The 12,430-nt window shown below is 49.0% G+C and overlaps 1 protein-coding gene across 9 annotated transcripts in view; it reads left to right on the top strand.

Moving 5' to 3' along the window:
• The window catches only part of TSPOAP1 (TSPO associated protein 1), a 3,887,333-nt gene that overhangs the window by 3,617,602 nt on the left and 257,301 nt on the right, over nucleotides 1-12,430 (top strand). For all 9 annotated transcript variants that reach the window (XM_069614850.1, XM_069614845.1, XM_069614847.1 and 6 more), the window contains one exon: nucleotides 3,584-3,712. In XM_069614850.1, the coding sequence (XP_069470951.1) occupies nucleotides 3,584-3,712 (129 nt within the window). The remainder of the gene's footprint in view (nucleotides 1-3,583; nucleotides 3,713-12,430) is intronic.

Raw genomic sequence — 12,430 nt, 5'->3', positions numbered from 1 at the left:
TATTATATATATTGTTGCCATTATTAGAAGAGCTCTACCAAAGTAAAAAAGGGTTATTATTTATATGTATATATTTTACTGAAACTTATTTTTTATAAAGAAGATGTGTTATCACCTGACATAGTTTGTGAACATTCCTTTGTGGGGGCTTTGGGACTCACTGTACTTAAAAAAACCGAATTGCATCACCTCCTGAGAGCTTAGGCCTTGGTTGCTCGTTCATTGCCACCATATAGAGAACCTTGGCTGGGGTGCTCAGTGCCTCTACCCCAACCATATAAGAGGGCAGAAGTACAGATACCCCCCTCCAGTCTTTACAGGGAGAACACATGATAAAAGGAAGGGGAGGAGGAGATGTGAAAGTTAGAATAGGAAAATTAGAGCCCTAGTGGATAGTTTTCAATCTGCAAACCAAAGATCTGTATTCTAATCCTAACATTTTCACTTGGCCAGAACTGTTTGAGATTGGGAAAATCATGGTATCTTCCTGCTTTCTGTTTATTTATTGGCTAAATGTGGTAGTGCTAAGAAATTCACAGTATCCCATTAAATAAATGGGGGTGAGGGTTATAGTGGCTAAACTGCAAATTATTTTAACAAGAAAATATGGATTTTAGTCCAGGCTTTGCCACTTGAACAGAATTCTGTGATGTTAGCCACATACATTTAGCACACTGTACTCCAGTTAAGTTATCTGGTTATCTGCCGAACAGTGAAAATTGTCTGAGTATCAGTATAATGTGCTACATTAAATCAAAAGACGTAGAGGAAAGGAAGTGGATGCAGCCTAGTGGTGAAGTTGATGATTTTAGAATCTGAAGAACCAGTTTCTAATGGAATCCAAAGATTTGTTCAGAAAAAAAAACGAATGGGAGATTTGATCGAATTTCGGCTATCAGACAGTTATGTATGACCGAATATTACGATTAAGTCTCCCTTTCGGAGCCATGACATTGAACAAGGGGACCAGTGGTTGCGGGGGTGTTCCTCTCACCCTTGTTCACTGTAATGGCTTCTCAGGGCGCAGGGGTGTCCCCCACTTCCTGAAAAATTTTATTTAAAAAAAAATGTTTTAAAAGGACTGCAGCGCCAGTTCCCGATCACGGAAGTGAAGGGAACAGGCGTTGCAGGGACAAAGCGAGTCAGTGGCACACAGCGAAGTGTGCTGCCAAGAGGGTGGATGGGAGCGTGTTTTCCGAAATGGCTGTGGGAGGAAAAACCAAAAATTATTTTCTAAATAAATACTTTAGTTTTTTTCTCCCTCAGTCATTTCAGATTCGAAAAATTCACGGTTATTCGTTTCTAATACATGCTTTCCCATTTCACCAGAACTACCTGACCTTGGGGGAAATCACTGAACACCAGTTTATAGTGCAATAGTATACCAAAATGACTGCCATGAATAGCTATTGTCTAGTGACCAATTAAAAGATGTAGGAGCCTGAATGTGTGGATTATAATAATGGGTATTGTTTAAGTGTAGCAACTGCTGCCCCTACCTTTCTGGATGCAACCATTGTGGGCTTGATTTGCAGCCTCCCTAACATAACCGATCCGATTACTGATCTGCTAAATTAGAATGCTTTTTTTGTGTTCGTATTAAACAGTAGGGTTTTGGTGTCCATCATCAGTCACTGTTAATTAGAATGCTGCAGTCTCGGGTTTCCCTGAAATTCTATTTAACAACCTTACAGTGGCCGGCTAGAGAGTTTGGGGATCATTTGATGCACTTCCCTGTGAGGTCATTCTGCAATCAAGTGTTTTGAGAGATCTCTTCTGGGATACTTTATGATTTTGTTGAAATAATGCCACTGATTCTAATCCTGGTTTCCCTACTTGTTCACAATAGTGTGATCTTGGACACATATATTTACTCCTCTGTCTCAGCTTTCCCATTAGCCAAATGTGCGAATGCTTGGATATAAAATAGACACCACTGTGAAAGGCTGTGAAAAATAATTAGAAAAGGAGATGAAATGTACATGATTTTGTTAACTTCACAGTTTCTGACTTCGAAACCAGAAGATCTGAATCCTAATCCGACCTTCCTCCGTTGACCGAAACAGATTGATCTTCTGAAAAAGCGGTCATCTGCTTGTGCTTCATTTCCCTTACCTGCCAAATGTTTGTTTTCTCCCACGTGAAAATCAGTGCACACTAAATGCAACTGTAACCTCTCAATATTTTTAATTTGTTACGTTGAGTTACTGTAGCCTGGCGTTCTCATCTGCCACTGACTAGCAGCAAAGGCGGACACATGCGGAGTGACACCAGTCTTTAAAATGGGTGCCAACCTTGCTGCCTGTCATTTTTTTTTTTACTGAGTGAACTCATACGAAGTGTGATTCTCCTGAAGCCAGGATTGTGCTCATTCAAACGCTGTAATCCAATTATGAAACATAACCCTCAATGTGTGAGATTATCCACTAATTTGATTCCCTCGTCTGGGCATAATCTGCACACCAGGAACAGTGAATTAAGATTATCTGTGGTAATATATTTAGCGATGTCAGCTGTGTGTAGAATTATAGAGCATGCATTGATGAGCCTTAATGGACGTGTATACCAGAGTGGTTGTCTGAGGGTGGTATGATATGTTAAGTAATTTATAACGCTCCTGTGTTTCCCGGTAGTGATGAGTGAGCTAAATATGACCTTTTCGAGATTGCTGCTGCATGTGTGAAGGGTTTTGGTGGTGCATTTGTGACTGTCTGCAATAGTGAGGATACGTTGCAGTAGTGAAGATTCGAGACACATATTAAAAGCTTCTCCTTGTCTTAGGGTGGGTGATTGTGGCTATTAGCCCTTTCTATGCACTAACAAGTCCAAACCGAACACAAACCTAGAAAGCGTGTGCTAGTGATTGTATTCTGAAATAGATGTGATGAATGGTTGCAATCAATTTGTAACTGTTTTGTTTGCGTATGGAATTTACAGTATTTTTTTATTGTAATGTCTGTGATACTTCATGTTGTTGTGTCATGTGCTATAAAAACACTGTGAAACATAATTAAATGAGATGATAAGAGTCAATCTGAAATTAAACACAACAAATCCTGTTCAAGAAGAGGCACATATGGAAAAGTGAGTGATTTTAATTTGGTAAAAATACTGCACAACTACAAGAAAGTTCTTGTGTGGTAGAGGTTTGTGTGAAGATTAGTTTGCAATGCACAGTGGCGTATATAAAATATGTATAATCTGTTGTATTTTGCGACAAAAGTCATATTGCAACAGCTTAATATATTTGTAATGTATAATAATGAATCCACAACATTTCCATTTTATTTCGAATTTTCAAGAATCCTAAATTGTATTTTCTGATCTACTCTAAGTGTACAAATCAGAGAAGTTAGGTTTAGTGCTTGCTAAATGGGTATCCATTCTACAGCACATCCTAATAGTAGATTAAATCAACTTTATTGTTCCTAGTGAATGCTTCTAGATAAGTATCACAACTATCATGTTCATTGTTCATTATTATGATGTTGTATGAACATTGTTATGTTATTATGAACTGTTAAAAGTGCCAAAAGCCTGGAGACTATAATTATATTATTAAAATGATATATTGTATTTATAGGGAGAGCTACGTGGGCAACAAGGACTTGTCCCTTCCAATTTCTTGGAAGTATTCACACTGCCTGGAGAAGAACCCAATCAGAACCCATCTCAGGATGTGGACTCTCAAGGACTTCGCAAAGAGAGACAGGTATCACAACACTCTTTTTTTTTACCTAGTAGAGTGATAGGTGTGTGGGACTTGGAATTTAGTCCATGGTTAGCTATATTTTTTAAAAATCTTTTTCCCCCCTCAATGTTTTTTTGGGTAATGTTGGGTTTCATATAGTCATCAAGTGTCACCCAGACAAAATGTTCTCTTTTAAATGCAAGTATTTCAAGAATGTGGTCTTCAGAAAGGTAGAGACTGTGTTTTAGAGATTTAGCTTCGTTGATTCCCTGGTCAATTGGTAGATGATCCCCTTTTGACCATTGACAGATGCTTTTCAGCCCTTGTAACGTTGAACCTGTCAGTAGGTGTTATGTAAACCATTTATCATGGGTTAATGTTAGTGTTTGTGCAGGAGTTGGTGGGTATTGGGAGGACGGTATGTCAGAGATTGCATTGTTAGAGGTTAGGTTATAACAGGTATAGGGGCTCATTATAAGGAATTACCAATACTGGCACTCAGTCTGGCGGAATAACCGCCGGATTACAAGTACCGGTAGCCGGAGTAAATCCTCTTTCCATGGAGTCCCACTGGACTCGATGGGGGATTTTGCTGGTATTACCGGCACCGGTAATACCAGTGATTTTTGCACATAAGGTAGCGGAATGACCTCCAACTCGGGAGTTGGCAGGTGTGGTAACGTGCTGATATACGTTAATACCACACCTGCCAACTAGTTATGAGGCCTATAGTCTATAATATTACCAGTATCCTGACACACAAGTATACATTTCTCCTGTGTGTGATCTTTCCTAGATTAATAGGGTTTTTGGAATTATTTTCATCAGGCTTGGGATGTCTTACTTCAGCTTATTTTTCTAATTGATTTCGGAGCACCTTATTAGCCATTTGCCATTGAAACTCATTACTAATGGCAAACACACTTCCACCTTTTGGAGCACAGTTTTCAGAGCTCCTATGTAGAATTGTTCTAAGAGTGACGTACGTCAACTGATTTTCCTCTGTGTATACTTTTTTTTCTCTGTTTTATCATTTGACATCAGTTTCCTATTAAAGGGGAGCAGAGGGGTTGGATCGACATCATCTGCTTCTATTCCTGCAAATATCTATTTTTATTTTTAACACATTTTATTCTCAACTTGTTCTCCAGCATGGGGTCTGGCATGGATTCACATGCTCATGAATATTCCCCGTCGTCAGGCCGGGAATCCTCGGTATAGAAAAAAATCAGTATCAGTTTCTGATCTGTCTTTCTTAGAAGTAACCAATCACTGGTCTCTGGGTCATACTGCCCCCAGCCAATGACTGCCCTCTCCCTAAGCCCTGCCTCCTGCATCCATCCTCAGATTTTTATCGCACGTTCAAGTGTTGGGAGTCCTCGTGCTGTAGCTCTCGAGCTTTTGCTGCGTTTTCGCGCTTTTTCAGGAGATTTTTCTCATTTTTCGGTTAAATAGAGCCTCAAGCTCCACCGTTTCTACATCCGATCAACAGGGATCCGTTTCGGAGTTTTCTACGCCCCTCAAGGGTGAAGATTTCATCGAGTTACGCTTTTGTAGGATTCCAGAAGTTCCAAGGCCTACCCCGGACATGGCCCAGGAGAAAGGAAGCTCGACGCCCGCGAAGCTGTTCAGGACCTGCCCTGGATGCCAGCTTCAGAACGTTTTCAAGGAGGACGAGCATTCGTTATGCCTCTACTGTCTCCATGAGGACAAGACGCACAAGGAGAAGGACTGCGCGTTTTGTGGGAACATGTCGGAGCGGACCATCAAGGATCGCCACCTCCGTCTCGCCAACTGGCTGGAAGGGAAGAGCCCGTCAGGCGAGAAGAAGAAAAAGAAGTCCGAGCGGTCTTCTAAGTCCTGTGAGGGTGCCCCGGCGACGGGGGCCCAACAAAAGGCTAAGCACCGCGAGTCTGTGGGCACCGGGAGCGCCGAAGGGTCGGGCTCCTTGGCTGCCAGGCAGGGCGCATCCTCCCCGTCGCCATCAACCACGAGCCAACGCTCTGGCTCGGGTAAGGGGAAGTTCGAGAACCCGGCAAAGATTCTGGAGAGGCCCCGGTCGATCTGGAAGATTCCGGCAGAGGGGGAGCGAGGCTCGGACGCTCCCCCCATGGTGAAGGCCCCAGGCGTCCAGAGGGTGGCGATGGCCTTAATGCCTTAATTCACCCTGCTAAGACCTCGATTGAGGATGTCGCCGCGGCCCTGGCTCAGCCTGTGGAGGCTACACCAGTGGAGGCGCCCTCAGGACCCAGAGTCTCCCTGCCACCACGGAGGGAGTCGTCTTTCAGGCCCATTGAGAAGACCCCCACGAAGTCCTTGTTGGAAAAGGTGGGGGAGGGGCTGATGGCCATCGTGGATATGGACACGACCTCTGAAGAGGAGCTCATCGAAGTCGTGGAAGATGTCCAGCCCATCGGGAGGGATCCCGACGAGGGCGACGACGAAAGCGACAGTGTCGCAGACAAGGCTCCTCAAGAGCCCTCGCGCCCATCGTTTCCGGTGCCGCAGGACACCTCGGCGGCCATTTTGTCAGCGATTCAGTCCTTATGCTTGGAGATAAGGACAAGGTTGTCCCTTCCCCCGACGGAGGTACCTGAGCCAGACCCGACGGGGGAAACGGAGCCAGGACCTTCGGAGAGTCCACCGCATAAGAGGAGGACGACGCATCCTACGCCACCTCTCCCACCTCTGCGGCCTTCTCTGCCTTCCCCCCGGTCTACTACCCACGGGGATGATACAGGCATGGACACGGCTACGACGGGTACAGATGACGACGGGACGTGTCCCCCGTCGCCCCCTGCTCGGGCGTCCCCCCGACAAGATTGGATCCTTTCATGCCATGATTTCCAGGGCATCCAAGCTTTTTCAGCTCTGCCCAGAAGAAAAGAAGAAAGAAGGGTTCCTTTACCAACGGCGCGAGGCTAAAAGGAAGACGGTGCTCGCCGTACCGCTTCTTGATGACATCTGGGATGAGGGGCTCGCCCTCCTCAAGAACCCTGCCACGGCGCCAGCAAAGAGGGACCGGTACGAGAAGAAGTACCGGGTCCCCGACGCTGCCCCCTTGTGCCTTCGGGCGCAACCTACCCCGGATTCGGTCGTCTCGGCGGCGGCAAAGAAGAAAGCTGGGGGGGCATCGGCCTCGACATCAACTTCCCCGCCAGACGGAGAGGGCAGGAAGTTGGACACGATGGGACGACGGATCATCTCATCTGCAGCAATGACTATCAAGGCGGCCAACGCCCTGGCTATCGTAGCCCGCTACGACAGGGAGTTGTGGTTCAAAATCGCCCCTCTGTTAGACTTCCTTCCGGATGCCAAAAGGGCTGAGGCCCTTGAAATCCCACAGGAGGGGGAGATCGCTTCGGACCACGCCATCACGGTGGCAACGGACATCGCCGACACCGGTTTCCGCCAGTTGGGCAACAGCGTTTGCTTGAGACGACGAGGATGGCTCAAGGCCACGGATTTCCGCCAGGTCGTACAAACCAAGGTTTTGGACATGCCCTTCGACGGGAACAACCTGTTTGGGAAGGCGGTTGATGAGTCCCTTCAGGCCATCAAGACAGACACAGAGACTGCCCGGGCACTGGGAGTGCTCCAACAACAACGCCCGTCCTTTCGGAGCTCCGGAGGCAGACAAGGTGCCTCCAAGGGATCCGGCAGTGGCTCCTCCACTTAACGCCAAGCGGCAAGATCTTCGTCCCAGGAAGCCTACAGGGGACGCGGCAAGTCAGGTGGTGCCCGTCGTCGTCGTCGACAAGGAGGTCAAGGAGGCAAGGCGGCCTCCAAAAAAGATTGAACCGACTCTGGGGTCGGGCCCCCGCCGAAGCACCCCGCTGGGAGGCCGGCTGGCGAGGTTCGTCAGCATGTGGGAGTCCATCTCCACCGACCATTGGGTGCTGGACGCCCTGGCCCAAGGGCACGCCCTCGAGTTTCAGAAAAAGTGCCCGTGCGTTCCACCCGTGGCCAGGAAGGAAAATCACGTCCCTCAACTACTGTTGGAAGTAAGGGCGATGCTCAAGAAGGGTGCCATCGAGCTCGTCCCAAAGAGGCTTCGGGGCTCCGGAGTTTACTCAAGGTACTTCCTCGTAAAAAGGAAGACAGGAGGATGGCGCCCCATCCTGGACCTACGACGACTGAACAAGTACATCAAGGCACAGAAGTTCCGTATGGTCACCCTCCAGCATGTGCTGGGACAGCTGGAGGAGGGCGATTTCCTGTCGTCATTGGACTTGGAGGATGCGTACTTCCACATCCCCATTCTAAAAAGACACCGAAAGTTCCTCAGGTTCGTGGTCCAAGGGCGGCACTACCAGTTCAAGGCCCTCCCGTTCGGATTGAAGTCAGCACCTAGGGTGTTCACCAAGTGCCTCGCACCGGTGGCGGCGCGGCTGCGCCTACAGGGGATCCACGTCTACCCCTACCTGGACGACTGGCTCATCCGGGCAAGGACAAGGGAGCTCGCCGTGGAGCACACTGCGAAGACCGTCCAGCTGCTCACGGACCTGGGATTCTCCATCAACTTTCCAAAATCCCACCTGGTTCCGTCGCAAGTCGCCCTGTTTCTGGGAGCCAAGCTCGACACAGTGGCGCGGCTGGCCTCGCCGTCGGAGGAAAGGACCAGGGCCATTCTGGGCAAGGTGCAGCGTCTGCTGGCCACGGACATGGCCAGGGTAAGATCTATCAAGTCCCTCCTCGGGATGATGTCCTCCTGCATTTATCTGGTGCGCCTTTGCAGGCTTCGGATGAGACCCTTACAGGAGTTCATCGACGCCCGCTGGATCCAGTCGACGGGCAGCTTCGAGGACAGGATCCCTCTCAACGAGACGTTCCGTCAGGCGATCCGGTGGTGGGGTACCCGCTCCCATCTGTCGGCGGGCACGGACTTTCAGACCCCAGCTCACCAGGTGACGGTGACGACAGACGCCTCCCTGGAAGGTTGGGGAGCACACTCCGGAGATCTCCATGCGAGAGGCCTTTGGCTCCTGGAGGATAAGTCTCTCCACATCAACATCTTGGAGCTCTGCACAGTGTTCTGGGCCCTCACGTCCTTTCTTCCGACCCTCAAGGGCAAGGTGGTGAGGATCTTCACCGACAACACCACCACGATGTTCTATATCCGGAAGCAGGGCGGACCAGGTCCCCGGCCCTATCCAAGGAAGCCCAGGATCTGTGGCATTGGGCCGTCACCCAAGGGATGTTTCTGGTACCTCTTCATCTGGCAGGAATAAAAAAACACTATCGCTGACTCACTCAGCAGGGAGCTGCGCTCGTGCCACGATTGGGAACTACGCCAGGATCAAGTGGATCGACTCTTCAGACGATGGGGCGAACCCCAAATCGATCTCTTTGCGACGGCAACGAATTCCAAGTGCCGGAGGTTCGCCAGCAGGTTCCCCCAGCCAAGGAGCATGGGCGATGCTTTCTCGTTCCCCTGGGACGGCCTATTTCTTTATGCGTTCCCCCCGCTGCCGTTGCTGCTCCGGCTCATCAACCAGCTCAAGAGGTCCCGGTGCAGGATGATCCTCGTCGCACCGGCGTGGCCGAGACAGATCTGGTTCCTGGACCTTCTGGACTTGTCAACGTCCCCACCAGTCAAGCTACCGACGGACGCAGACCTTCTCTCCAGAGAGGGAGGTGCCATTCTTCACCACAACCCGGAGTCGCTGAACTTGCAGGCCTGGCTCCTGCAGCACTAGAGTTTGGAGGGTACGACATCCCGGCCGACTGCAGAGAGGTTCTTGCAAAGGCCAGGGCGTCCTCAACTCTCAAGTGCTACTGACATAAATGGAAGAGGTTCTCTGTCTGGTGCCGTGCACAGAAGATTAACCCTCTGCGGATTACAGCCCCTCAAGTACTGCCGTACCTACTGTCGCTGGCCAAAGCTGGACTGGCTCACGCCTCCATCAAAATAAATCTGGCTGCAATCTCCCGATATACCAGGACGACGGGTCGGGCGTCCTTGTGGTCTCATCGCCTGGTGAAAGAATTCATGAAGGGACTATTCCGATCATTCCCGCCGGTGAAGGCTCCTGCCCCGGCGTGGGAGCTTAATGTGGTGCTGACCAAGCTCATGGGGGCCCCATTCGAGCCTATGCATTCAGCGCCTTTGAAGTTCCTGTCATGGAAGACAGCTTTCCTCGTGGCCATCACCTCCGCACGACGAGTGGGAGAGATCCAGGCCCTATCTTGCAAGCCTCCATACTTGACTTTTCATGACACGAGGGTGGTGCTGAGGACACAACCATCTTTTATGCCCAAGGTGCCGTCGGACTTCCACCTCAATGAGCCCTTGGTGTTGCCAGTTTTCTTCCCGTCGCCGGCCGAGAGGACTTTGCACTCGCTGGATGTGGCTAGAGCGCTGAAGTTCTACGTGGACCGCACGAAGAGTTTTCTGAAGACGTCACAGCTGTTTGTGAACTTTGGGACTGTGAATCAAGGGACGGCTCTCTCGAAGACTTCCATTTCCAGATGGCTCTCCTGCTGCATCATGCACTGTCACCGGTTGGCAAACCGACAGCTGCCCGGCCGTCCGAGAGCCCATTCGACCAGAGCGATCGCTGCTACCACGGCGTTCCTGTCTGGTGTGCCCCTGCTGGACATCTGCAGGGCTGCGACGTGGAGGTCGACGCACACCTTCACAAGATTCTACTGCGTCGATCGGGACTCCAGGGAGGAGTCCAGGGTCAGACAAGCAGTGCTGCGCAACCTGTTCGCCTAAGGTGAGCCTGGTGAGGAGGTAAGAGTTGCTTAATGTTGAGTTGTTGTATTGCTTAATGTTGAGCCTGTTGCCACCTCCCGTGGTTGTGCATGTGTGTACTGCTATGTATTCTCTTATTCATGAGCATGTGAATCCATGCCAGGCCCCATGCTGGAGAAGGAACAAGTTACTTACCTGTAACTGTTGTTCTCCAGCATGGGTCTGGCATGGATTCACATGCGAACCCTCCCGCCTACCCCTCTGCGGCTCTTCACTTGGTCATACTGCCACTTAACATGCTACCAAATCTGAGGATGGCTGCCAGAGGCGGGACTTAGGGAGAGGGCAGTCATTGGCTGGGGGCAGTATGACCCAGAGACCAGTGGTTGGTTACTACTAAGAAAGACAGATCAGAAACGAAACTGATACTGATTTTTTTCTATACCGAGGATTCCCGGCCTGACGACGAGGAATATTCATGAGCATGTGAATCCATGCCAGACCCATGCTGGAGAACAACAGTTACAGGTAAGTAACTTGTTTCTTATACCTGCAATGCAAGTTTAAGTCCCCCAGGAGTGGTTCCCTTCTTTCTTTCGAGAATTATCATGTTTTTTTGTAAGTACTCTTTGCTCCAACCATTCTATAGCGATTTCTGTACTTTCGTTGGAAAATGGCTGCGTGCTGTGGTAAGTCAGAACCAGGAGCAATACAAGGGGGCATTTTGAATGACTGGTCCTTTAATTCTAAACAATCCTTTGTAAGGGTGCAGAAGTAGGACGCTGACACAGTGGTGGAATTTTGGTTGTTAAAGACTTTTATTTACACCAGCAAAAGGAAAAGAAAAGCCTATCTTGCCATACTTACTATGAGGGGTTGCCCTACCTCAACAAAAAGACTAAGGACTCTGTCAGGATGTTCAGTTGAAATCAAAATAGTCCACTATTCTGTGTCAAAATGCCTAATTCCAACCCTCACACTTGTAACTAATAAAGGAGTAAAGGGACTTTTTGACCCAGAGGAATGGCCCTTCTCCAGGTTTCAGTTCTCCTCAAAACGGCCAACATAAAGTTCCACGTTCAATCAAAGCAAAAAGTTCAAAGTTTCAACAAGGACATCTCTAGGCAACGTCAGAGGGAATGACTCTTTTGCTCTGGTCACAGTATTTGCAATGCCAAGAGGTTTCTCCTCTCCTGGCTCTCCACAAAGTTCACAGTACTGAGAGGACACCTCTTCTTTCTTGGCTTCTCCAGGTTCTCACAAAGACAAGGGGCGAATGCCCCCCTTCCCTTGGTTACAATGTTCACAGCACCATGAGGACACCTCTCATCTCTTGGCTTCTCAGGATTCTCGTAAACAGCACCAGGCGGAATAACTCTCTTCCCCTCGTTGTAATGTTCACTCTGTTTGCAATATGCAGCTCCTCAGCTTATCACCCCCAGTCTGCCTGGTATACTCTCCTGCCAGGCGCTAGGTCAGTCTTACTTCCTGCTAGGTCAAGGGTCATATTTTCTCTTTCCCTTATTTTCTCTTCCTGGCACAGCCAACCTGGTTCGCCCTCCATCCAGGTACTGTGTCTTGGAGGACTGCCACATATTTCAGCTGACAGCCCTGGAGTACTCTCCTGCCAGAGACTGCCTTGGGTCCCAGACCCTTCTATTTTGGCTTTTCACATGTGGGTCCCAGACCCTTCTCTCAGGTTTGTTTTGTAGCTCAGCACCTCGTGTGGGTGCTACCTTAGACTTCAATGGGTTCTGGACCCTTCTGTACTCTCGTGTTGCTTCCCCAGTTTCATTTGGGTCCCAGACCCCTCTTTCAGATTTATAATGTCTCTTAACTAGGCCCAGTTCACTATTCTGCCAGGCTCTCTGTCTCTTTGGGGTGCTCTTTCACCCCTTCCCAACCTCAGCCTTTGGGGTCTCACTGTGCCTTCCCGGTCCCCCTCCACATACCTCTGCACTTGGTCCGCAAGGGTTCCGGTCCTCAACAACTCTGATAAGCTTCTGCTGCTTATTTATTTTATTTATTTATTTGAACTT

The sequence above is a fragment of the Ambystoma mexicanum genome, chromosome 9, assembly GCF_040938575.1.
Source record: "Ambystoma mexicanum isolate Mex_15411 chromosome 9, UKY_AmexF1_1, whole genome shotgun sequence".
In the NCBI taxonomy this organism is placed as follows: domain Eukaryota; kingdom Metazoa; phylum Chordata; class Amphibia; order Caudata; family Ambystomatidae; genus Ambystoma; species Ambystoma mexicanum.
Note: the sequence above shows the minus strand (reverse complement) of the source record. Positions and strands in the feature narration are given on the sequence as shown.